We start from the raw sequence: 26,393 nt of genomic DNA on the forward strand, positions 1-26,393 counted from the left end.
CTCTTTAGACCTTTTGAATGACACATTAACAATCGGATGTCCAAGGTGTGACGGGATATCGAGTCTGTATAAATATGTACATTATGTAAATGATGACTATGAGATGCTCAGCTTTAGAAAAGGTATAGATGCACCACAAGTTTATCTTACTAAACTGTGAAGAAAATGCTACAGCAGATGAAGATTTAAACCCAGCTGTCCTGGGTGCAGTTTACAAAATTATCTGCAAAGGTCACACTCAACACTCTGGAGCTGTAAATAGCATCAGCGATGCCTCACTTCTAATTAAACCACAGATGGAACGCTGTACTCACAGTGGATGCTTACAAAGCATTTTTCACAATTTGTAATTAATCATTGTTTCTTACTGTAGTCAGTTACTTTTTGCATGATGTACGATATTGCACAGTCACTGAATCGAGTTAATTCTGACTCAGGGACTCTTACAGACTGGCAATACAGCAGCTGTGGCATTAACTCTGCATTGGAATAATTAATAAAAATGGGTTTCTGAGGAAGCAAAGCTGAAAAAGTGTCATTTTTGCTTTTGTTAAAAGCTGTCTTGTTTGATCAAAAGCCCCTAAAACATTTCGAAGACAACTCGGAGAAGGCAAGACTAATAAATAGTTTTTACAATTTTACAAATCTGATTAAAAAAATGTTTGACACCAGCAGCGACATGAAAATGCGTGTTAACATGAATGACATGTGCTCTGTGCTAGTAGAGAACAAACAGTCAGGAGCTTAGGATTGTCCTCTTAGGAAATGATTGAACACCATCCTTGGCCGAAAGATGGTTGACACCAGCAGAGATGTGAAGATGTGACAAACTAGTCTTGATAACGGACTTGGTAAAGTGGTTGTGGTCAGTACCCCTGAAAGACGGGTTCACTATTCTGTTCAAGACCCCAGGCCGGTAAATATGAAAACAGCAGGCTGCGTGGCCATGTGCCCACCAGGACCTCATGGTTATTTATTTATTTTATTTTTTTTGCCTGTCCCGTTTGGCTCTTTTGCCATCAGAATTGTTGTCTAAAGGCAAAGAAAGATGCCCAACGGATTTACTTTACCAAATTGACCATCCCAGCCTTGCCGTAATGGTCCATTTGATTCACCTTTTATTGTTTATTTTATTTTCACTTGCTGAATGCGGGACAGACTTGACTGGGGGAAAGAAGGGGAGAAAGAAAGAGGGAAAGAGAAACAGCTGAGAAGAGGGACGGGGGAGAAGGGCAAAAAACAAAAACCAACAGAATGATCAGAAAAATAAGAAAGAAAAAAATGCATATATCAATCACCTGGATCACCTGTTGAGAAAGAAAAAAGAAAACAAGCAGAAGAGAACAAGAGTAATAGAATAAACAACATCACAATGATATATGGGAATATGACAGTAAATACTAAATATTAAACATTATTGTGCAGCACATAAGATCAACAGAACACAGTGTGCTTTGAGGTAGGAGCCAAAAAGGGTGTAGTTTGTGGGTGTGATCACCCGTGTGTACACCTCTGAGCATGGACGCGCTTGTTTTTTGTTTTTTTAAAAGGTTCCTTCATGTAATACTCTGCTAGAGGGTGTGGGGGGGGGGGGGGGGGGGCACAGCCCCGTCCTCCAGGGCATGAAGCAGGTATGGAGGAGATCAAAACTCCAGACATCCAGAGGCCCCCAGAACACAAGAGACCAAGGAAGACCAACAGAGGGGCAGCCGCGCCACTGTCCCAGAAAGAGCTGAGGAGAGTCCCAGATGAGGGGTCACTCAGCAGCCGCGGAGCAGAAGCCAGGGGGAGTTGCAGTGACGCGCCCGTGAGCTCCGCCGGCAGCCAGCTGTGCCTGAGTGACGAGCCGCAGGCCGAGGGGCCGGGGGCACCCCACCTCCGGAGTGGCCCGAGCGAGCCCCAGGCTCCAGGCCCCGATAAGCGGCCGCCAAGGAGTGAGCCGGTGTGTACCTGGACGCCCATCCCCAGACACAAAGAACCACCAACGCACCGATGTCTGAGGGAGTCCGCCACTGGCAGGGGAAGTGGTGGTGGGGGGAGATAGGCCTCCAAACCTTGGAGGGCCTGAGATGTCCCCAGAGAGGTGGCGCCTGATACCCAACCTGACATATAGACACAGACATACAGGCACACACAGATACAAACATCCATTCCCACCCTCATGCTCTCATATGCACTTACTCCACACTCAACCAAACATAAAGAGACGCTGTACACACGATCACACTCCCCAAGCGTACTCTACGAACCGGGTCTAGGTACCCTTGCCCCTGGAGGGGGGAACTGCACCCAGACCCAGGTGGTGTTACCCTTTTCCCTGCGGTGGGGAGAGGCAGACCGCCCCGACTCCGCAGCAGCAGGGAGGCCCCACACTCCAGACCGCAGTCGGACGGCCAACTCCTCCTCCTAGCCTAGGACCTCATGGTTATACTGATCAGCCCACATAGAGGTCGGGAATGGAAGTAGAGGGACCTCTGGAGGAATTAAATGACACCCTGTGGAGGAAAACAATACTGTGGATATTGTGCAATATTGTGGAGAGGGTGATTTTAAGCCGAATGAATGTGCAAATGGTCAAAAGAACCCTCACATTTCTACTGGGTAAGAATCATTGAATGTACCTACCATTTTCTTTTAACCCCCTAGAGATTATAATTGAACTTTCCTCCACCCACAGGACAGACCAAAACAAAATATGAAAATCATTCCAAATGTGGGAAAAAAGGAAAAAATAAGAAGGATTAAAATTAGAACACCCCCAAGGACCATAACTGCCATTGTCACCAGCTGACAAGAGAATCATAATGAAATTAGTGTAAAGGAAATAATTTGCAATCATTAGCACTCTGCACTACACATGTCTATATTTGCATGCACTAATCACACTAATCAATTACCTACCTCAATATTACAAATACGACTGTTTTTATTATTTAACCTGTCACTTTTAAGGATAAACCCTTTAAATAACTTTGTAGGTCCTCTCAGATCAACTCATTTATTGATGCGTCAAGCATCTCAGTCAGATTCAGGTCAGGACTTAAAGTAGGTCACTCGAATTTCTTCATTTAGTTTATCTTAAGCCATTCGGAGGTAAACTTGCTGGTGTGTTTTGGATTATTGTCTTGCTGCAGAACCCAACTGTGTTCCGTTTGAGGTCACAAACAGATGGCCAGATATTCTCCTTCAGAATATTTTGGTAGACGTCAGAATTTATTGTTCAGTTTACCTTCATTTAGGTCCTGAGGCAGCAAAACAGCCCCAGACCATCACACTACCACCACCACCATATTTTGGTGATGGTCTTTCTGAAGTGCTGTGTGATGTTTACACTGAATGTTATCAGACACGCACACTCCAAAAAGTTCAGCTTCTGTCCCATCAGTCCACAGAGTTATTTTTCTAAAAGTCTTGGGGATCATCATGATGTTTTCTGGCAAAACTGAGACAAGCCTTCATTTTCCTTTTGCTCAGCAGTGGTTTTCATCTTGGAACACATTTTTGGCCAAACTCTTTCTTACTGACATTAACTGAAGCAAGTGAGGCCTGCAGTTCTTTGGATGTTGTTCTTGGGTCTTTTGCGGTCTTCGCTGCATCCTCGGGGTAATTTTGGTCAACTGGGCACTCCTTGAAAGGTTCACGACTGTCTCAGGTTTTCGTCATTTGTGGACATTTTCGGCTTCTGGCAAAAGAGAATCCAGTTACATGGACAAATATAAACAGCAAAGAGAAGGAAAACTTCCACTAATAGCCAGTCACGTATCCCCCCCCCAACCAACAGAGGTTGAATTCCCAGGTGTGTGTTTTTTGTTGTTGAGCCAAAGGCAGTAATTAACAGGAGGCGTAGAGGAAGAGCAGATATTGTTAGGGGTGTAGATACAGCAGCTCTTTCCTCTGTACACTCATGTTGTTACACTAAGAAGGTAGATGTTTCTCTGATCATGGATAATGTGTCTAATGTAAGAAGTTTCATTCTGTCAGGATTTAATGAGACGATGAATTTCAGAGTGCCTCTCTTCGCATTCACTTTACTGTATTACTGCATGATTTTATTTTTCAATATCTCTCTTGTGCTGCTTATTTTCTTGGATGAAAATCTGCACGAACCTATGTACATTTTCCTGAGTAGCTTTTGCATTAACACAATTTATGGGACCACAGGTTTCTACCCAAAATTCCTTTCAGATTTACTAAGGTCTTCTCAAACAATCTCCTATGAAGGGTGCCTTTTACAAGCTTTTGTCATATATTCATTTGTCTGCTGTGATTTGTCCATTTTAGCTGTCATGGCCTTTGACAGGTATCTGGCAATATGTCGACCTCTGCACTACCACTCTTTCATGACTAAGAGGAGGCTTTCACAGCTGGTGTGTTTCTTCTGGCTGACACCTTTATGTATTTTTGCCATTAATGTCCTGCTAACATCAAGACTGAAGTTATGTGGTATAAACATTCGGAGAGTCTTATGTGTAAACTGGTTAATTGTTAAACTTGCTTGTCCTGAAGCTGAAACCTTTACAAACCACATCACAGCATGTGCAACAGTTATCATTTATGTGTCTCATGGCTTTTTTATAATGTGGACTTACACACATCTCATTAAAACATGTGCGAGGTCCAGAGAGGACAGAGAAAAGTTTATGCAGACCTGCCTGCCCCACCTGACCTCTTTGATCACATTTATAGTTGTGATTGGTTTTCAGTTGATATATGTGCAATTTGAGTACACAGGTTTTTCTGAAAGTCTCAAAAACTTCATTACAGTTGAAATTCTCATCATTCCACCTTTTATGAACCCTCTCATATATGGATTCAAACTCACCAAAATACAAAACAGAATCCTGACTTTACTTAAATCTTACAAGAAACTAACTTACATCAAGTTTAGTTTACTTAAAAAAACAAGCGTAAAATGCAGCATTTTCCTTAGAGTAAAGAATTTACTATGTGAGCCATTCTGTTGTAGATGACTTATAGGGACAAGGCCACACTATGTTTTACTGTTTTTGACAAAGATCAATTGATAATGTTCCATGTTCTGTTTTCTCAGGAAATGTGCCATCGAGTTTTGTATTTTTAGTTTTTATATTCTACCTTTTACTTCTTTTTTAATTTATGCACTTTGTAGATAAATGGTAATAGATATATAAAACAGCGTCTGTGGTTAATATTTCCTCCATGTTTCAGTCAGCAAAGCCTATGGCTCATCCCAGAGCAATAGCATTGACATGCTCTTATAGAGTATAATCATGCTAAAAGATCATCTCTTGTTGCTTACATATCTTCTTTTGCAAAATTTTAAAAACTTGCATCCATAATTCTCTGCACATTTACAAATTAATTATGTTATTATTGAATAATGATCAATCATCTATTATACAGCATGGAATCCAGTCACTCGCAACCCTGAACTAGATAGGCCAGTGGACTGATAGATGAGCCTTCATTTATTTTTCATCTTTAATTCTTTAATCCTTTCTGTCTTATTATTTGAACTTGAGGTGTCGTTGTGTCTGACTCTAATCATCACATTCATTACGATGTAAATTTGCGTTGCTGTTTGCTGTAGAGGGGTAGGAAGTAGAATGCTATTCAAGTGAAAGCTATTTTAGCTACATTGTTACCTGTACATTGTTACATTGTACACTTATATCAAAAATCTAATCAGCTGTTGCATAAACCTTGCATTGGGTGGTTGTATAATCAAGTTGTTGTGCACTTTAAATTAAATATTTAAAACATAAACAATAAAAACAAATAAAAAATCCAAAACTATGATAACAAGTGGGTTTTTCAGGTTTACCGAAAAACAAAATATGAAGCATTGATTTTTATCAAAAACTTGAGAGTAAAACCAAAAGTATATTGAGGGTCCACATGTCAACTATGGATTTTCTGGACACTAATCTCATGAACTACAATAGCTAACTGTTGTTTAGTAGCTTATATTGTGTGCTGTGGCTACAACTGTAGCTTGCCTCCACCAGTGTGTGAATGTGAGAGTGAATGAATAGTGGCATTGTAAAGCACTTTGGGTGCCTTGAAAAGCGCTATATAAATCCAATTGTTATTATTATTATTATTATTATTATGTTAAAATATTTTTGCAGCCTAATAATCATGTTTTTCAGGCTCCGTGGTCTCTCAGCCTCAGACACATCACATACCAATAAAACATCTCAGTAAGCCAAACTAGATAACATGAACATTTTGGATTTTACTTTTATCAAACAATGCTGCATTAAGTTTCAAGCTGCTACTGATGTGGTTGCTAGACAACTTTTTAAGCTAACATTTGGCCTTAGCGGTCTTCTAGTGATCAGGTAGGCCAGACAGAGAGAGAGAGGATTGGCTAAGGCATAAGGTCTCAGAAGGTGAGGGAGAGGGAAAAAGTGAAGTATTCTTGTCTAATCTACTTAGTGCAATATACAGCATACATAAATGGAAAGCAGTAAAGAGCATAAGATGTAAGTAGATGACAAAATTCACGTTTCTTAGTTTAGAACAAAATCTTAATCTTAACTAGGGCCCCAAAATGATTCACCCTGGTCCTAACAGCATTGTTAATCTAATGTGAATATCAGGGTTCGGCTGTGTCAGAAGAGCTGATCCACTCAATCATCAGTAATGCACATGTAAGAAAACTAGGTTTATCTGGTGTTAATCAGGAAGCAAGGGTGTTTAATGCATTTTAACAGTTTTAGATTTCAGATTTCTCAATGAAAATGAACTGACCCGAAAACATACAAGGAGACACTACAATACTGCCCTTTACCAAGATTACAATTAAACGATCTATTTAATGTATTGATTTTGCTAAATTACGGAAATGATTATCTCACAGCAATCAATCAAATGCTAAAATATACTTCAGTAAACTTTAGATTACTGGAATTGCACACATATTGGCTTTTGTATGCAATATATTATGTATACAGGACGTTGGGGTTCTGCATACACAGATGTCTTAAAAGAGTTCCTCCCTCAGTAGTTTGGACCTTTTTTGGAGGACTAACAGCATGTTTAACTACTATGTAAGAACACAGAAAAGATCCTCAAATACACTCACTGAACTTAGGCCTTGGCTTCCTTGGCTCCTTGATGTAATTATACTGTTACAGAAATGTTACCTGTGTGAGCTAATTAGATGATATCTTCCACTAGCAGAGTGGTACGGGCTGGACTTTGACCTTTCATCAGACAGAGAGCTGAGTCAAGCATTAAAGCTCAGGCTGACACTGGGCTGGACGATATTTTTCCACTTCGCTTTGTTTTTGGGAAAACAGGGTTTTTAACTGTAGTGAATCATCTTTAAAGTGACTGATAAAGTTTTAATGGCTCACAGACACCATAAAGGTATGTTCCCGACTTATACTTTTATATGTCTTAAATGTATCCATACAACATTTGCAAGGCTGATTGATTTTAGTATATTAAATCCAATTTGTTCTATTTTCTTATTCTGTACATAATTCATTGCAGTTAAGAGAATTTCAGCATTTTGCATAGTTCAGAGGAAAGTTGTGAAACCAGTGGGAGGGCTTTGTCTCACATCAGCTGCTTGCATGCCAGAGTTGTGGTAATTCAGTGACATGTTGTCCTCTCTGCTGGCAGAGAACAAACACATTCTCCAGGAGCTCAGGATTGTGCTCTTGGGACACGACTGGCTGGAGAAGAGTTTGACAGGAAACACTATCCTCAGCAGACAGATGTTTGACACCAGCAGAGATGTGAAGATGTGTGTTAAGAGACAAACTATTCTTGATGAAGGACTTAAAGTGGTTGTGGTCGGTACCCCTGAAAGATGGATTCACTATTCTGTCCAAGACCCCAGCCTGGTAAATATGAACACAGCAGCCTGCGTGGCCATGTGCCCACCGGGACCTCATGCTTTCCTCATGGTTATACCGATCAGCTCGCACAGAGGTCGGGAATGGACAGTAGAGGGACCTCTGGAGCAGTTAAATGACACCCTGTGGAGGAACACGATAGTAATATTCACGAGATATGAGCAGCTGAGAGGGATGTCTGTGGAGAGTTACATTGCAAAATACAAGTTTCTGAAAAGCCTTTTGGACAAATGCATGTATAGATACCACCTTTTAGATACAAGCACTTGGGGAGAAGATGATCCCACTCAGGTTAAAGAACTTTTGGAGAAGATTGATGCAGTGGTTGAAGAAAATATAAAAGCAGGAGGAGTTGGTTATGTGACTAGAAATGACAAACTGTCCAGGATAACAGAGAGCCAAAGGAAAAAGGTGGAGGAGAGGGCGACTTTAAGGCGAATGAATGTGCATATGGTTAAAAGAACCCTCACATTTCTACTGGGTAAGCGTCACTTCATGCACCTATCATATTTGTTTTTTCAAGACATAATAATAATTGAACCAAAACAAAATGTGAAAATAAAAAAAAAAGTAGAAAAAAAAGGAAAATAAATCAAAATGATTTAAATTATACCCCCCTCCCAGGCCCATAACTGCCATCTTCACCAATTGTGAGGCATAACGGCATTAGTGGAAAGGGGAAAAAAATACAATCATTAGCACTCAGAGATTCAGTGATATTTATTTACACATATCAACATTTGCATTCAACAGACTAATCATCCATCCACCACAAACTGTGATGTTATTACTTATGTAGCTCAGAAAATTAGATCGGGTACAATCATTTTTATAATACTACAAACATTAATGTTTGTAATATGATAAATTACCTGGACTCATTTCTCCTTAGCCCAAGTAAAACATTTTTGCTGTTGTCTCTCGTTCCAGGTGTTTCATTGTGGTTGTACTTACTGTTTTATTTTGTTAGTCTTTTGTGTCATTTATATTATGTTCAGTTTTCTTTCCCCCATTTCTCCCTCTAGCTGTGTCTTTCTTCCTGCTCCTGTTTTCTCTCAGTTTGGATGTTTTAATCCTGATTCATGATTCACGGCAATAATGCTCTTTTTTGCGTGTTGAGACTCCTCTCAAGACTGCATTCAGTGTTGCTTGTGCACTTTTCTTACCACGCTTTTCCCTTCTGGTCAACTTTCCATTAATATGCTTTGATTCTGTGGTTGTCTTTTTGTTTGTTTTTAATAAGAACAATGCAAATACTGCTTTAAATACCAAGAATCATTTAAATACATAAAATGCCAAAATGTTTATTTATATGTATGACACTAAATTAGATCATTTGAATGACAAAATTGCTCTTTACTGCTGGATGTGTTCATACACAACTTTATGCTAACAGTGTCATGATATCAAAATAAGTCAGGTATTCAAAGGTTCTCTTTGAATACCTGAAGCTGCTGAAAATCAGCTATTATGGTTCTACCAAGTACTAACAGTAGTAAAATCTCTAATGAAGGAAACTTCTCATTCAAACCAGCATTGTGGAAACATCTAAAATTCATCATTCTCATTTACCTGAAACAACTGCAAGATGGAAATATACATTTGCAAAGCTAACATCATTACCTAAATCTTGCATTTCTGCAATACAGGAGAGTTTCCCCCAATTTTAGCGCTTCGAATTCTGGTAGTGGGACCGAAGCAGGCTGGGAAAAGCTCAGCTGGAAACAATCTTCTTGGTGGTGAAGTCTTTGCTGTGGGACAGTCAACATCACAGGTCACTGAGAGGGAGGGTGGTGCTGGCAAACTGCAAATAACTGTTGTGGACACTCCAGGATGGCATGGACGATACTGTTCCGAGGACACTCCAAGGGAAGTACAGGATCTAATTACTAGCAGTGCATCCCCGTGGGCTCCTACTCCTCATGCTGTCCTGGTGGTTGTACGTGCCGATGAGACCTTCACTGAAACCGACAGAATTAGAGCAGAGGAACACTTAAGCTTGTTCGGTCTCTGGGTGTGGATGCGAAGTATTGTGTTGTTCACCTGGGGAGACAAACTGGGAGTCACTCCCATTGAAGAGCACATTGAAAGATGGCCAGCTCTGCAGCAGCTTGTGGACAAATGTGGAAACAGATATCATGTTTTTGATAACTTAAACAGGGTCGGAGACATCCAGGTTAGAGCACTACTGGAGAAGATTGAGGAGACGGTGGTGGAGAACGATGCCAGATACTTGGTACAGAGTTTCATGAATCTCCAGGAAAGCAACAAAAAGCTGGAAAAGAGCTCCAAAAAGACTGTGAGGCAACTGAAGAAGGTTAAAGCAGAGAATAATGTCCTGAAAAAGACAGTTGAGGAGAGGGAAAGGACAGTAGAAGATATGATCAAGATAGCTAAAGAGGAAGATGGACAGGTTCGGGCTTTGAAGGTGACAACAGAAGATGAGAAGGAGTGGTTAAAGAAAGATTATGAAGAAAAGATAAGCATTCTAAACACTGAAAACACTCAACTCAAGAAGGACATTATGGAAAAAGACAGGGTGATAAAAGAGCTGTGTGCAGTGAAAAGACATTTCATAAAGTCTACAAAGCAAAGGAGTGAAGGGGACAAAGAAAAGCTTGAGGAAAAGATGAAGGCACAAGAGCAAGAAATTGCAGGCTTAAAGAAATTGTGTGTAAAGAAAGAAAAAGACACGGAGCAAATGCTGATGGATCACAGGCAAGAAGTGATGAAGCTCAAAGAGATGACGGAACAGCTGAAAAAAGAAAATGAAGATGCAAAGAAAATGTTGAAAGTGGCGATCAGTAGGATGCAGAGGCACTACAAAGAGACGGAAACTAACGGGACAAATAAGATGAACACCGTGCACTTTAATAAAGGTGATCATGGAAAAACTGTGGCAGACCTAAAGTTGCTGGAGGAGCTTAGCAGAAGACCAAAATGGGCATTCACAATACCTTCAAGTCATCATCGACATGTCATCAACCACTGTGAGTATGAGAAAGTGATCCTGAGTGTGGTTACACAATAATGAGTATACTCTGTAAGAACAAAGTCAAAATGTCACTCATTAAGTTCCAGAAGCAGAGCAGAAGAGCCTGGCTGTGCCGGACAGTGGTGCCAATGTCCAGTACAAGGTGAGTAAAAATGGAGTTGACAGTCCGACCATGATGAACGCACAAAACGCTCTAGATAAGACTAAGTTTCTTTTATGTGAACACAAAGGTCTTTACAGCTTTCCTAAAATACATTCCTAAAGTTTTTCATGCATCTCAGCCTCATTTATATCCATAACACATCAGTTTGATTTATTTATTTGTGCTTCATTTGAAGCATCAGAGTGGAACATGTATGACAATTCATTCAAATTATGATAAGGATTAATTCATTGGGCCTCCCTAATTTAATGGCAATCAACCAGAAGTAAATTATGTAAATATTTCACGCTGGGTTGAGGTATTTGACTCCACAAATACAATTTATTTCACTAAATTCACATCACTTACCTGAAAAAGTTATTTTAAGTTTCAGGAATATTATACGCATCCAAAATGTTTTGCAGATGCATTGTCATCAGGATTTTTTAGATTAGCTGTTTTCCCATTTTCCCAAACTACTGCCCAAATCCATTTAAGTGTGTTTACTCCAATGCTACTACGTCCTTTACTTATTCTTGCAAAAATCAAGTATGCTAACACACTGTACTGGAATACAACCCACAGTGTATTAAATAACTGAAAGATTGCCTAGTACAGTCCCTTTTTTCCCCAACAGAAAGAGTCTGCGAACCCAGCAAGCAGACATGAAGCAGGCTTGACTTCATCATGGCTCAGAGCCGGAGGTGCAGCCTTCGGAGCAGCAGCTGGAGCCTTTGTGGCCTCATCCAGGGTGGGCACAGGGATGAATGCCAGGTCAGCTGGCTGGGCTGCAGCTGGGGCTCTCCTGGGCAGCTTATTGGTCCAATAAATTAGATACCTGATTCAAGAGACCTAAGATCTATTATATGACCATGTTCAGTGTACAGACGAAATATGGTCTTGGCTTCTACTGCTTTTGTGTTCTGTACGTGAAACTCAGTAACCCAAAGTGCATTTATTTGATTTTTTTAATGCCACATTGGAAATAATGTCAGCTGTACACTTTGATCTGCTGAATGTTAACAGCAACTGAGTAACTAGATGCAGATGCCAAAATTATACTCACATCACAACAGTTTTTGTGCTTTATTTTGGCTTTGAATAACTGGTAGTTTGAACATAAGTCCTCTGTATGGAAATAGATGGTAAAATAAAATATATATTGTACAGGATATGGCAGAAATGTTGGGGCATCTTAAACTATCAGACTTTTAGAAGATTTTCTGCTCACCCAACTCTGTGCCTGAAAATTGTACGTTCCAAAGTTTGACTTATACAAGGTCTTTTTTCACACATGGAAATCTAAAGCAAAGTTTGAATTAATATGAATATCTCAAAAACTATTAAAGATAAAAGCCTGAAATTTTCCTTAGTCTTACTGATTCAATTGTATGATTGTATGCTTCTAATAAGGAAACCTGATCTCTGACCTGACACATGCCTGACAAAAATCCTATTGATGGAAAAAATGTTTTTCCAAGAACATTTTAAAATAAAATAGTAAAATAGTTCCTCAAACCCTTTTCCGTTCTATTTATGCTATGACACAAAAAAGCTTCAGTTTAAGACAAATGTTTTTAATTCTCTTACATTCCACATGTGTATTTGTGTGTCTATTTTCAATTTGATTTGCATACAGCAGCAGAAAAACATCTTGTACTTCATATAACAACAAATAATTTCAATAAAAATGAACAATGAGCTGAAACAAATCCCCATTATTTTCCTGGATAAATGATGGGGCTCAGGGATGTATCCCTGACAAAATACTGAAACATGAATTTGCACCCTGTTTTGTCACTGTCTATGAACAAAGAAATAATGAGAAAAACATTGAGTGATTAAACTTTATTAAAGTGGTTATTTTTGTTTACGGTAAACAAAACTCAGAATTTTATTTCGTATTTTGGTAAGTTTAAATCCATAAATGAGGGGATTCATAACTGGAGGGATGACGAGAAATTCAATAGCGATGAAGTTTTGGAGGCTTTGGGGTAAATCTGCAGAGCCAAATCGCATATACATCAAATCAAAAAGTATTACAATCAAAAATGTGATTAAAGAAGTCAGATGGGGCACACAGGTCTGCATAAACTTCGCCCTGTCTTCTTTGGACGTTACAGATGTTTTAATAAGATGCATGTACGTCCACATTATGAAAAACCCATGCGAAATATACACGATAATTGTTGCATATGAAACAACACTATTTAAAAGGGTGTCTGTGTCAGAGCAAGCAAGTTTAACAATTACCCAGTTCACACAGAAGACCTTCTCAATTTTTGATCTGCATAAGGTCAGTCTTGATGTTAGCAGAATACTGATGGAAAAAATGCATAAAGGAGTCAGCCAGGAGAAACACACCAGCTGAGAGAGCCTCCTCTTAGTCATGAAAGAGTGGTAGTGCAGAGGGCGACATATAGCCAGATACCTGTCAAAGGCCATGACAGCTAAAATGGACAAATCACAGCAAGCAAATGAGTACATGATAAAAGCTTGTAAAAGGCACCCTTCATAGGAGATTTCTTGAGAAGACGACAGCAGATCTAACAGGAATTTTGGGTAGAAACCTGTGGTCCCATAAATTGCATTAATGCAAAAACTGCTCAGTAAAATGTACATAGGTTCATGGAGGTTTTCATCCAAGACAATGAGCACAATCAGAGACACATTGATTAATATGATCATACAGTAATACATTAATGTGAGTGAGAAGATGGTAAGTCTGATATTCATTGTCTCATTAAATCCAGAGAGAGTGAACATTCTCACAACAGAAACATTATCCATAATCAGAGAGCAATACTCACAATTTCAAATGTTCAGATTATACCTGACGAGTGTTCAAAATGCAGAGTGAGCAGCTACACTGTGCTGTGTATTCTCACTCCGCTCTCATTCAGCACCGTCTATTAATAAACGCTTTGATGATGACAGCACAACAGCTGGGAATTCAAACTCATATTGCCGGTCCTCTAATAACTCGTTTCCGTACGTATAAAAAAAATTGCATTCAGTTTCAGTAATTGAGTATTTTTGATTGTCTAAGGAGCTTGGAAAGAAAAGCTTCTGGACTTCTTTAAGTTGCTTGAAGACGTTGCACCTCTCATCCGAGAGCTTCTTCAGGTCTAGCCTAGAACTGAAGAACCTTCACAGATGAGTGTTTTTGATATTAGAAAACTTTAAGAATTTGTGAATTGTTAACTTGTTAAGTAATATTTTTTCTAACTATGAATTATGTAAAAATTGCTGTAAAAATTAGATTATGTTAACTCTAGATGTCTGGCCTGTAGTGTTTTATAAATTTGATTTTTGCAGTGTACAGTGGTTAAGGTGTTCTGGTCCTGGGTTCAGTGTATAGAATTTTGTTCTGTTATTATTAAATATTCTTTGTTTAATGCCTAGTTTGTTTGTTTACATTTTCATCTTGTATTTTTTCTTGTATTAGTATTTTAAGTATTGAGTTAATTGTTCCAGTTACTATTTAGATCAGTTTATTATTTATAGTTTATACTTTTACTTTGTGTTTCTCAGTTTAGTTATTATTGCTAACTTCCTATTTTACTTAGGCCCTGTCTTGTGTTTTGTGCTACTTTCCCTCCTATGATGTGGTGATTATCCGCACCTGCAACTTATTTTGCACTTCCACTACACATAACATCTGGACTAATGGCGAAACAACTGGTTGCTCAGTGTTTCAACATCTGGAAGAAAAAACTGCTATCACAACTAAAGATCGACAAGGTACAACACGAATGCTACACCAGGGGGGAACAAGGTCGTCAGGTCAGGGGGGTGATATCATCTCGACCCTCCGAGATTGGGTATCAAGTGCCAAGGCCAACTGATGTGTGTGAGGTGTTTATTGTAAGAACACCTGACTTGACAGATATGATCATTGCTAAGCTGGAAACCTGGACCCTCTATGGCTGATTACAAAGCCCATATGAAGAACCATCTGAAGGTTATGGAAAATCCCTACTGTGACTATCATCGAAACCAACCAGCTGATCTACACTATGGCAGCAGTGATCAGTGAGGTGCTTGGCTACAAGATGAACAGCTACAAGGAGCAGTACCCTCCTTGTAGAAGGAGACTAGAAGCCAAGACAAGATGGAGGGAAGTGAGCCAAACATCGGAGCTGCAAAAAGGTGTGACGAAGAAATAAAATCATACTTGAGGCCTTGGAAATAGGGATGGGTATTAGGTTTTATCCGAAACCAGTGCCAAACCGGTACTTTTGAAATGGTGCCGGTGCTTAAACGGTGCTCGAACTGGTGCTCGAACCGGTGCTTAAAGAATGGAAAACACAAACTTTGTCCAAAAACCTCTCATGTTTAGCTGTTTTTTGTAAAAAGATAACAATGTTAGCCCTTTCTGCAGCTATAGGGCATATATGGTATCGTTCTTGGCTGGAGGCAGTGCTTAAACAATGGAATAAACACAAACTTTGTCCAAAAACCTCTCATGTTGTTGTTGCTGTTTCCCACTTTTTCTTTGGTCATTTTAGCCTTTTTGGCCAGGGTGAAGGGAGTACCTGCCATCAAACAAGAAGACAGCCTCATGTAACTACGACAGTGTTTGCTAGTTCACCTTACATGCATTGATTTAATAACATGGTTAGTCTACACAACGTAAATTAAACACGAACTACATTAAGCTACTGACCCAGAGGAGAACGGCTGCTGCTGCCATCATCATCCGTCATCATTTCTGCTACACCGGCAGGGCTAGGGGCCTGGACTCTCCTCCGCGGGTTCTTGGGGGATGTTGCTAACCCCGGGTCCGAGGCACCATACCCGCAGTAGATGTGCTCGGTGTGAGGTCTCGCAGCAAGCTATCAAATACGGTTCATTTCTCAGCTTTTAACAAAACACTATAAGTTGCCAGGTTCGTCGTCAGATTCAAGGAGTTACCTCCTTTGCACAGTATCACCTTAAAGTACTTGTTGCAGGCTGCTGAGTTTGCATATTTTGCTGTGAAGTACAGCCAGACTTTTGACTGCTTCGCCTTGGGCATTTTTAATCTGTAGCTCTGCTCTAAAAGAACGTACGTACCTGGGCCCGCCTACTATCCTTGGAAAGGTAAAATGATTGGCTAGAATCTGAAGTGTATGACATCTCAGGAAAAAAAAAGCACTGAAATAAAGCACCGAAATGTGTTCTACTTTTCGGTCTGGTTACTACCGTTTATGTCACAACCTGTGCCATCATGGCACTGGATACCAGTACCCATTCCTACTTGGTAACTGCCAAGCAAAGACTCACAACCTTGGCTTGCCGTTTGAAGAGGTATGCTAGAGAGATCGGAGTGAAGACCACACCAGCTTCCCTGAACAGGCTCCAGTAACCATCACAGTGGCAGATATCCAAGGCATAGTCTCAAGAATAAAGAGCTGGAAAGTAACAAGTCCCTGGGAGGCAGCAAACACCAAATATCTGCAGAAAGTAAGGCAAGTCCTGAGGAGACAGCTGAATGGGAAGAATGCAAGATTTAGGCAATCAACATCTCATCAAATACCCTGTTGGGATAATCAGTGAGACAAAGGAGGAGAAAGAAGTCACGGACCCCAAAACATCGAAGCTCCTAACAAGGCATGAATGGTTTCACCACAAGTCCACCCCAACCCTGAGACTAAACTAAGTGAAAGGAATTAGAGAATTACAGGACCACTATCCAGGATGAAACAACAAAGATCCAGGAGTACATCAGGAAAATGATCACGACCTATAGAGTGCTTAGTGAATACTTCAGGCAGCAGAAACCCGAGATAAAAGAAGAGGAATCATCATGGAAGCAAAGGTCCCTGAATGGTATGTACCACTGGAAGATAGAAGAGGTGACTGGTATCAAGAAATCCTATAAAGCGAGACTGAAAGACAGCACAAAGGTACTAATCATAGCAGCACAGGAACAAGCCCTAGGTACAAGATCCATAGAGGCTGAGGCTACCACACCAGCAAATACCCTAAGACCAGGTTGTACACTCTTGGCTTCCTTCTCCCCTCAGGCCATTTAGTGCTCAATACTAGACTAAATACTAGTTCAGCAACACTAGTTAGCAGAGGTTAGCAGATACTGTTGCTCAGGCGCTCTCGGGCTCTGTTGTTAAACTGGATTGTTTATCAATTGGAAGATCGATGGATTGTTCCCTGATTCCCCCAGATTCCTCCCGAGTTGCCCCCAATGGATCCATCAGAGTGTGTAATATCCATCCATCCATTCGCTTCCGCTTATCCTTTTCAGGGTCGCGGGGGGCGCTGGAGCCTATCCCAGGTGTCATAGGGCGAGAGGCAGGGTACACCCTGGACAGGTCGCCAGTCTGTCGCAGGGCCAACACACAGGGACAGACAACCATTCGCACTCACATTCATTCGCACATTCACACCTAGTGACAATTTGGATTATCCAATTAACCTATCCCCACAAGTTGCATGTCTTTGGACGGTGGGAGGAAGCCAGAGTACCCGGAGGAAACCCACGCAAACACGGGGAGAACATGCAAACTCCACACAGAAATGGTGGAATTGAACTCAGGACCTTCTTGCTGTGCGGCAACAGTGCTAACCACCGTGCCACCGTGCTGCCCTAGTGTGTAATATTAATATTTATTTATTTATTTATTTTTTTATTATGTTGCTCTTTGTTGTTTGCTTTCTCTTCTGTTTTTTTTTTTTTTTTTCTCCATACAGGTGACCCAGACTGGTACTTTTAAATGGACTGGTACTTACATAGTGGCTTTCTACTCAATTTGAGCACTCAAAACACTTTGTACTCATCTCATTCACTCAGTCATACACACAGAGTGTTTTTACCTTTTTTTTTTTTTTTAGTGTGTAATATTAAAAAGGTAAAAACACAAGTACCAGTCCGGCATTTTTGTTAGTGGGTCTGAGGCGAGGCCCACTAACAAAATTGTGAAGAATGCTGATAGAATAAAATAGAATAGAATAGAATAATAATTTATTGTGAGTCTCATCCAGGACATCAATGAATAAGTTAGCAGGTGAACCAACTGGAGAACTGTAATAACACCTTAACACTAAATACTGAATAAAAAAAGGAGATCAGCATGAGCCAGCACAGTCACATATCACTTCTTTTCAACAACACCACAGTGAAGATGGCCAGCAGCACGAAACTCCTGGGCGTACAGATAGACCTGTCCTGTTCACTGCACAGTGGAGCTCTTGTAAAAGAGAGCCTTTTGCCCCAATTAAGAAAAGGTCACCTTCCCTTTCCCATCTCTACTACTCTCTTTGCATCTCTGATTGGTCAAGAGCCTGCTTTGCTTTAGACTGGCAATCCCTGAATATAGTGGTGGGGACAGCAGAGAATACTTATGGGACTCCACTTCCCCACATCTGGGATGATGCCTGACCAAAGCAAACAAACACATACGTGACCTCTCCCACCCCTACCACACACTGTTCTGCCTGCTGGATTCATGTTTAACTTTTGGACCTTCAGGCCATACTCAGTGCAGATGTTCCTGTATACTATACTGGCTACTTGGTTATAGGATTTCGTGCTATACGTCTATATCCTTCTGCAACAGCACCCTATCTGAAAAAAGGGAGGCAGCTTTTAAAGCAGCAGCCACCCACTGTGTGGATTCCAAATTCATAGAAAATATTGTTCTATCTATCTATATATATCTATATATCTATATATATCTATATATATATCTATATATATCTATATATATATATCTATATATATATATAGATATATATAGATATATATAGATATATATATATATCTATATATATATCTATATATATCTATATATATATATCTATATATATATCTATATATATCTATATATATATATATATATATATTTATATATATATATATATATATATACATAAAATCACTTATTAATAAATTGTTGAAAAAGAAACATGTGTAGCTGTAGCAGTAAACAGTGTGTTAAGTGGATGTGTTGTACAGGGAGATAGCCACAGGCTGGTGCTTTTCGGTAATCTCAGTCTCTCACTGAACGTGCTCCTCTGACTGACCAGCATGTCATGGAGTGGGTGGGAGGTGTTATCCAACATTGTCTTTATCTTGGACAGCATCCGCCTCTCCGACACCACCTTGAGGGAGTCCAGCTCCATCCCCACAACATAACTGGCCTTACGGATAAGAAGAGGGGTATTATATTCTCACTGTTTCATTAAATCCTGACAGAATGAAACTGCTTAGATTAGACACATTATCCGTGACAAGAGAACACATCTATCTTCTTAGTTGAATAAAAATGTGAGTGTACAGAGCACACATCTGCTGGATCTACATCCCTAACAATGTTTGCCCTCCCTCTACATCTCCTGTTAAGTACTGCTTTAGGCTCAACAATAAAACAAACACCTGGGAATTCGTAAACTGTTCCTTTGATTTTCCTCTTATAAGGTTTCATCTGAATCGTTCTTTGCCTGGCCCTTCAAACAGCCAGCAGGCAAAAACACAGCCAGGCACATAGCCCCTGAAGTCAATGGGACACACAATCCACTTCACCATAGTAAGGTGGAAATTCTTAAAGAGGATAGATTTTTTATTTTCAAATTTGAAAAAAGATAATAAGGTTCAATGTCAAAAATTGACATTACTCTGTTGCACGAGTGATAAGAGCAGGCCTCATAAGATACACTAAAATGCAGCATCTTATAGCATTTTATTAGCATGTTGTATGTGTAAATATACCACCTCAGATAATGTATGCTATATGCTTTGTATGTTTCATTCATTTCATTTTTTATTTTTTTTACTTTTTAAAATGCCATTTTTTGGTTCATTTCCAGTTTGCTTTCTCCAGTTTTATTATTATCTAATTAAAAGCTTGGGTCTATTATTATTAGTGGTGGTGTTTCTCAAGGGGAAAATGTTTAAACTACATGCAACAATAAAAATATAACTCTTTCTGAAGACACAGACTCTCAGTCAACAACATTACTGTTCAATTAATTTTGACTAAATTGTCAATTATCTCAGTTTATAGTTTATTTTTAAACTACCTACGGTAAACAAATATGAACATGAACCCTTTCTGTGTCTAATACATCACATCTCCATTTTATATAAAATGAGAGCAATAAAACACACACAGACACTTTTTAAATAAGGGAATATATAGATAAACCCTAGAGTTACCCTATAAACCCTGGTTTGTCTGTGAAGGTTCTCAGTCATCCAGGTCATCGTAGTCTAAGGAGCTTGGAAAGAAAAGCGTCTGGACTTCTTTAAGTTGCTTGAAGACGTTTCACCTCTCATCCGAAAAGCTTCTTCAGTTCTAAGGTCAAATGGTGTTGCATCTCTCCTCTTGATAAAAACCTTTACAAAATAATATTAATACAAAAGCTAACACTGAAAGAATTGACCACACTAAACCTAAGCTTTTAATATACAAAAGTCTATTGTATTCACACATATAACATGTAAAACAGTTCTATAAGATGTTGCATTGTTAGCTGGTTTTGCGAGGCCCGCTCTTATCAGTCATATTCAACAAAATAATGTACATTTTTGTGATTTTGCTGTCTTTTTATTTTTGAAACTCTTAACTCTGAAGGTGTTTCATTTTCTTTTAAAACAAACTAAACCCAAAATCCTATTTCGTATTTTGGTGAGTTTGAATCCATATATGAGAGGATTCATAAGTGGAGGGATGATCACAAATTCAGTAGCGATGAAATTTTGGAGGCTTTGAGGCAAATCTGTGGAATCGAATCGCATGTACACAAACTGAAAAACAACTACAGACAGGAATGTGATCAAAGAGGTCAGATGTGGCACACAGGTCTGCATAAACTTTGCCCTGTCCTCTCTGGACTTTGCACATGTTTTAATAAGATGGGTGTAAGTCCAAATGATAAAAAAGCCATGAGACACATAAATGATAACTGTTGCATATGCTGTGATGTTGTTTGAAAAGGTGTCAGCTTCAGGACAAGCAAGTTTAACAATTAACCAGTTTAGACATAAGACTCTCTGAATCTTCGTACCACATAACTTGAGTCTTGCTGTAAGCACAACATTGATGGCAAAAATGCAGAAAGGTGTCAGCCAGGAGAAACACACCAGCTGTGAAAGCCTCCTCTTAGTCATGAAAGAGTGGTAGTGCAGAGGTCGACATATAGCCAGATACCTGTCAAAGGCCATGACAGCTAAAATGGATGAATTGCAGCAGACAGATGAGTACATGATAAAAGCTTGTAAAAGGCACCCTTCATGGGAGATTGTCTGAGAAGGCGACAGTAAATCTGAAAGGAATTTTGGGTAGAAACCTGTGGACCCATAAAGTGCATTAATGCAAAAGCTACTTAGAAAAATGTACATAGGTTCATGCAGGTTTACATCCAAGACAATAAGCAGCACAAGAGAGACATTGAAAAACAAAATCACACAGTAATACAGTAAAGTAACCGAGAAGAGGGGTACTCTGAAATTAATCGTCTCATTAAATCCTAATAGAATGAAACTTCTTACATTATGCACATTATCCATGATATGAAAAACCACGTACTTTCTGACGTAGACTTTCTGATGTACACTCACAAGTAACAACTTGTGAGTGTACAGAGGAAAGAGCTGCTGTAGCTACATCCCTAACACTATCTGCTCTTCCTCTACACCTCCTGTTAATTACTGCCTTTGGCTCAACAACAAAACACACACCTGGGAATTCAGCCTCTGTTGGTCTATGGAACAAGAAAAAAAATGACTAAAGGACAAGACAAGATGGATTTAAGTTCAATTTTGTAGTTGTTCATGGTGCCATGGTGATGACAGCAGCACACGCCTTACTCTATAGACTTTACTTACTGGTTAGATTGAATAATACGCAGTTGCTCTTCACCATGTGAAATGCTTAAAGTGCTGCATTTTACTTCAACCATAAGTATTAAGGGGTGAAGCTTTTCATTATTTCAATGAGCAGAGAAATAAAATTCTCTCATGTTCCTGGGTCTTGTATCCAGTGCTTTCTGTTTTGGAAAACACTGTTTTACTGTTTGATTAATTTCCAGTTCATTCCAGTTTATTTTTTGTATTTCTTAAGTCCAGCAATGAAGCCGCTTTTTAATTTATTTTTCGTATGAGAGTCTGCACTTTAGATCCTCCATCCTGCCCACTTCATCCAGCCTCATGAGAGAACCACAGACTGTTGTTAATAAATTATTTTATATGACGCTACATAGAAGAATGAAGTCCCTGTAAAGGTAGGGAGTAGGACACCCTTAAAGGGAACCCTATTAACACATGTTTGCGCTAAAATATGCACTGTGCTTTCAACAACATATATGTGGCATTAAAATACGTCAAATGTTTTCCTTTTACGCACATTTTATATAAAACCGATTTACCAGTAGGCCGCCATTGTCATTTACTTCTCAATGCATTCTGGGTAGTGACGTCACACGGTTGTACCGCACCGAGTTCACAGTTAGCAGTGCACTGGAAATGGCTTCTTTTCAACCTTTCCAGTTTGAACCAGAGCAAGCCGAGAGAGAGGATGAAAATAGTCAACCAGTATGTAGTTTAGATGAGGATGATAACAATCCATCACACGAGAACGTGAGAGTGAGGGAAAGCTACTGGTGGCTATGTGGCTACTCAGTCCAAATTCCATTGACTCTTAGAAATGACTCTAGACTCGTACCAACAGTAACACCTTTAGTTATAAAATGTTTTAATAAATGTGTTTTAGGTGTCTTAAAGGAAAATGTATACAGAAGGCAAGATCCATTATAGTTTACAAGGATAGGGTACAGCTGATGTTATAAATAGCATGACATTTTTGTTTTTAAATTACCTTGAAGACCCACAAGTTATGCTTGGCTGCTTTTTGTTGATCTTTGCTCTGTGGTTAGGACGTTCCAGTCTTTATTTATTAATTTATTTATTTTTATTCAAAAGCAAATCAAATTGAGTGGAGACATTTCAAATAAATGGTATCATTTGTACAAATCATCAGCTGGAACAGTATTATTAATTTTAATTGATTAAGTACCAGTGCTCCTTAAGGTCGTGCCAGGGACAGGGCAGGTTACTCCTTTTCACAATTTGCTTCACAAAGAAGAGAACATAACCATTTACTTTTTTGATATACAGGGAGTGCAGAATTATTAGGCAAATGAGTATTCTGTCCACATCATCCTCTTCATGCATGTTGTCTTACTCCAAGCTGTATAGGCTCGAAAGCCTACTACCAATTAAGCATATTAGGTGATGTGCATCTCTGTAATGAGAAGGGGTGTGGTCTAATGACATCAACACCCTATATCAGGTGTGCATAATTATTAGGCAACTTCCTTTCCTTTGGCAAAATGGGTCAAAAGAAGGACTTGACAGGCTCAGAAAAGTCAAAAATAGTGAGATATCTTGCAGAGGGATGCAGCAGTCTCAAAATTGCAAAGCTTCTGAAGCGTGATCATCGAACAATCAAGCGTTTCATTCAAAATAGTCAACAGGGTCGCAAGAAGCGTGTGGAAAAACCAAGGCGCAAAATAACTGCCCATGAACTGAGAAAAGTCAAGCGTGCAGCTGCCAAGATGCCACTTGCCACCAGTTTGGCCATATTTCAGAGCTGCAACATCACTGGAGTGCCCAAAAGCACAAGGTGTGCAATACTCAGAGACATGGCCAAGGTAAGAAAGGCTGAAAGACGACCACCACTGAACAAGACACACAAGCTGAAACGTCAAGACTGGGCCAAGAAATATCTCAAGACTGATTTTTCTAAGGTTTTATGGACTGATGAAATGAGAGTGAGTCTTGATGGGCCAGATGGATGGGCCCGTGGCTGGATTGGTAAAGGGCAGAGAGCTCCAGTCCGACTCAGACGCCAGCAAGGTGGAGGTGGAGTACTGGTTTGGGCTGGTATCATCAAAGATGAGCTTGTGGGGCCCTTTCGGGTTGAGGATGGAGTCAAGCTCAACTCCCAGTCCTACTGCCAGTTTCTGGAAGACACCTTCTTCAAGCAGTGGTACAGGAAGAAGTCTGCATCCTTCAAGAAAAACATGATTTTCATGCAGGACAATGCTCCATCACACGCGTCCAAGTACTCCACAGCGTGGCTGGCAAGAAAGGGTGTAAAAGAAGAAAAACTAATGACATGGCCTCCTTGTTCACCTGATCTGAACCACATTGAGAACCTGTGGTCCATCATCAAATGTGAGATTTACAAGGAGGGAAAACAGTACACCTCTCTGAACAGTGTCTGGGAGGCTGTGGTTGCTGCTGCACGCAATGTTGATGGTGAACAGATCAAAACACTGACAGAATCCATGGATGGCAGGCTTTTGAGTGTCCTTGCAAAGAAAGGTGGCTATATTGGTCGCTGATTTGTTTTTGTTTTGTTTTTGAATGTCAGAAATGTATATTTGTGAATGTGGAGATGTTATATTGGTTTCACTGGTAAAAATAAATAATTGAAATGGGTATATTTGTTTTTTGTTAAGTTGCCTAATAATTATGCACAGTAATAGTCACCTGCACACACAGATATCCCCCTAAAATAGCTAAAACTAAAAACAAACTAAAAACTACTTCCAAAAACATTCAGCTTTGATATTGAGAACATGGTTGTTGTTCAATAATAAAATTATTCCTCAAAAATACAACTTGCCTAATAATTCTGCACTCCCTGTACAGTGGTTTGTAGCCTGGTGTGATGACAGCCACTTAATTTTGGATGTAAAGAAAACCCAAAAGACTGTTTTCAAAGTAAAGGTGTGCAGAGGCCTAGGTCAGAGAGTTTTTCAACTCCCACCTCTGGCAGAGCTTTAGTACCATTTTGATACTTACCTGAGAATAAAATTTTAGACCCAAGGATACTATAATTAAGTGTAACAAAACTAGGTGAGTAAAAACATTGTAGTCAACCAGAAAAAGAAGCTAAACATCAGAAAAAGATGTAACCACATGAAACCTTTTTTTTGTCCATACAAGACAGAAACTAATAATGTACAGGAAATGTGTTTAATTTCAATGTGTGTTGTTTTCTTTTTTAAATTTCAGAACCAAAAGGAAATTCTACTTATATTTCAATTAATGAAAACAGTCTGGAAATGTGTATCTGTCATAGTATCTATTCATTTACACTACAGATCACATTTCGCTTAAATCACATATGAACATATATCAACAGATTTCTTTGCCCCTCTCTGCGGAAACACTCATGACTTTAGTCTCAAAGCTGAACTTTTACCACATATAAAATTCAAAACTCTGTTTCTTATTTGTGTCAATTTAAATCCATACATGAGAGGATTAATAATTGGTGGGATGAGGAAAATTTCCATTGCCATGAAATTCTCAAAACTTTGTGGTATTTCCTTTGAGCCAAATCGCATGTATAACATATCAAAAAGAAAAGACAGAACAACAACTGTTAAAGAGAATAAATGTGGTACACATGTCTGCATGAATTTGTTCCAGTTGTCTTTGGATGACTGACATGTTTTGATCAGATGTACATAAGACCAGAAAACCAAAAGGACATGGCCGATATAAAAGGTGTAATTAAAAGCAGGAATAACAATTCTTGCTACAGAGGCAGAGCAAGCTAGATTATTAATTAACCAGTTTACACAGTAGATTCTTGGTATGTGTGAGCCACATAACCTCAACACTGCTGTTGTTATTGTGCTCATGAAGAGAAGGTAAATGGGAATAAGCCAAGCAAAAAATACTAAAATACAAATTTTTTGTGTAGTCATCAGAGAGTGGTACACAAGAGGTCGACATATAGCCACGTATCTGTCATAGGCCATGAGAACTAGAAGAGAGAAGTCAGCACAAACTGAAGAGTGCAATACAAAACCCTGTAAAAGGCATCCTGCATAAGAGATGACATGAGTAGTGGACAGAAGATCATAGAGAAACTTGGGATAAAATGCAGCTGTCCCATAGAGTCCATTGAAGCACAGATTGCAGAGGAAGATGTACATGGGTTCATGAAGTTTTTTATCCACAATGACGGTCACAATTATCGTCAAATTTACCAGCCAAATCACACAGTAACACAGTAAAGTGAGAACAAAGAGAATGACCCTGTAGTTTGCAATATCACTTAAACCTGAGAGAGTAAAAACAGTAATTACTGAAACATTATCCATAATAAAATATTAGTTTACCTTACTAGGTGTCATTTCAAACTGAGAGCAAATGACATTTTTCCAAGTTAAAGTCAGGGTGAAATGAAGTCTGTCTGTGTACTGTCTAAGTGACAAAGTATGTCACCAGAGGTTTATATACTCTGTGTGTCAGCCACAATTACGTGGTCAGCATGATGTAAGTGGTGCTTTCACTTGTTGAGCTGAATAATAAAAAAAAAATGAAATTCACTTTTACGAATAAAGTTCTTTGTGTCTTATGTAACTGCTGTCGAGAAGGGAAATT

At 39.3% G+C, this 26,393-nt stretch overlaps 3 protein-coding genes across 3 annotated transcripts; 1 reads left to right on the forward strand and 2 right to left on the reverse strand.

Annotated features, from left to right (window-relative positions):
* Positions 1–3,286: 3,286 nt before the first annotated feature.
* On the forward strand, positions 3,287–5,112 carry LOC309691097 (olfactory receptor 4B13-like). Its single transcript, XM_082508643.1, has one exon. It carries the CDS (start codon positions 3,942–3,944, stop codon positions 4,968–4,970), a length of 1,029 nt encoding a protein of 342 aa, XP_082364769.1. The 5' UTR covers positions 3,287–3,941; the 3' UTR covers positions 4,971–5,112.
* Positions 5,113–12,762: 7,650 nt separating this feature from the next.
* Positions 12,763–13,783, reverse strand: LOC309691114 (olfactory receptor 6N1-like). Its single transcript, XM_082508662.1, has one exon. It carries the CDS (start codon positions 13,775–13,777, stop codon positions 12,848–12,850), a length of 930 nt encoding a protein of 309 aa, XP_082364788.1. The 5' UTR covers positions 13,778–13,783; the 3' UTR covers positions 12,763–12,847.
* A 6,784-nt stretch (positions 13,784–20,567) lies between these two features.
* Positions 20,568–26,110, reverse strand: LOC309690444 (olfactory receptor 4B13-like; the record flags this gene model as incomplete). Its single annotated transcript, XM_082507476.1, has 2 exons — positions 20,568–21,457; positions 26,071–26,110. The coding sequence occupies 2 exons, from the start codon at positions 26,108–26,110 to the stop codon at positions 20,568–20,570; spliced, it is 930 nt and encodes a 309-aa protein (XP_082363602.1).
* Positions 26,111–26,393: the final 283 nt, after the last annotated feature.

Source organism: Aulonocara stuartgranti (assembly GCF_965226115.1).
Source record: "Aulonocara stuartgranti genome assembly, chromosome: 16".
Taxonomy (NCBI): Eukaryota; Metazoa; Chordata; class Actinopteri; order Cichliformes; family Cichlidae; genus Aulonocara; species Aulonocara stuartgranti.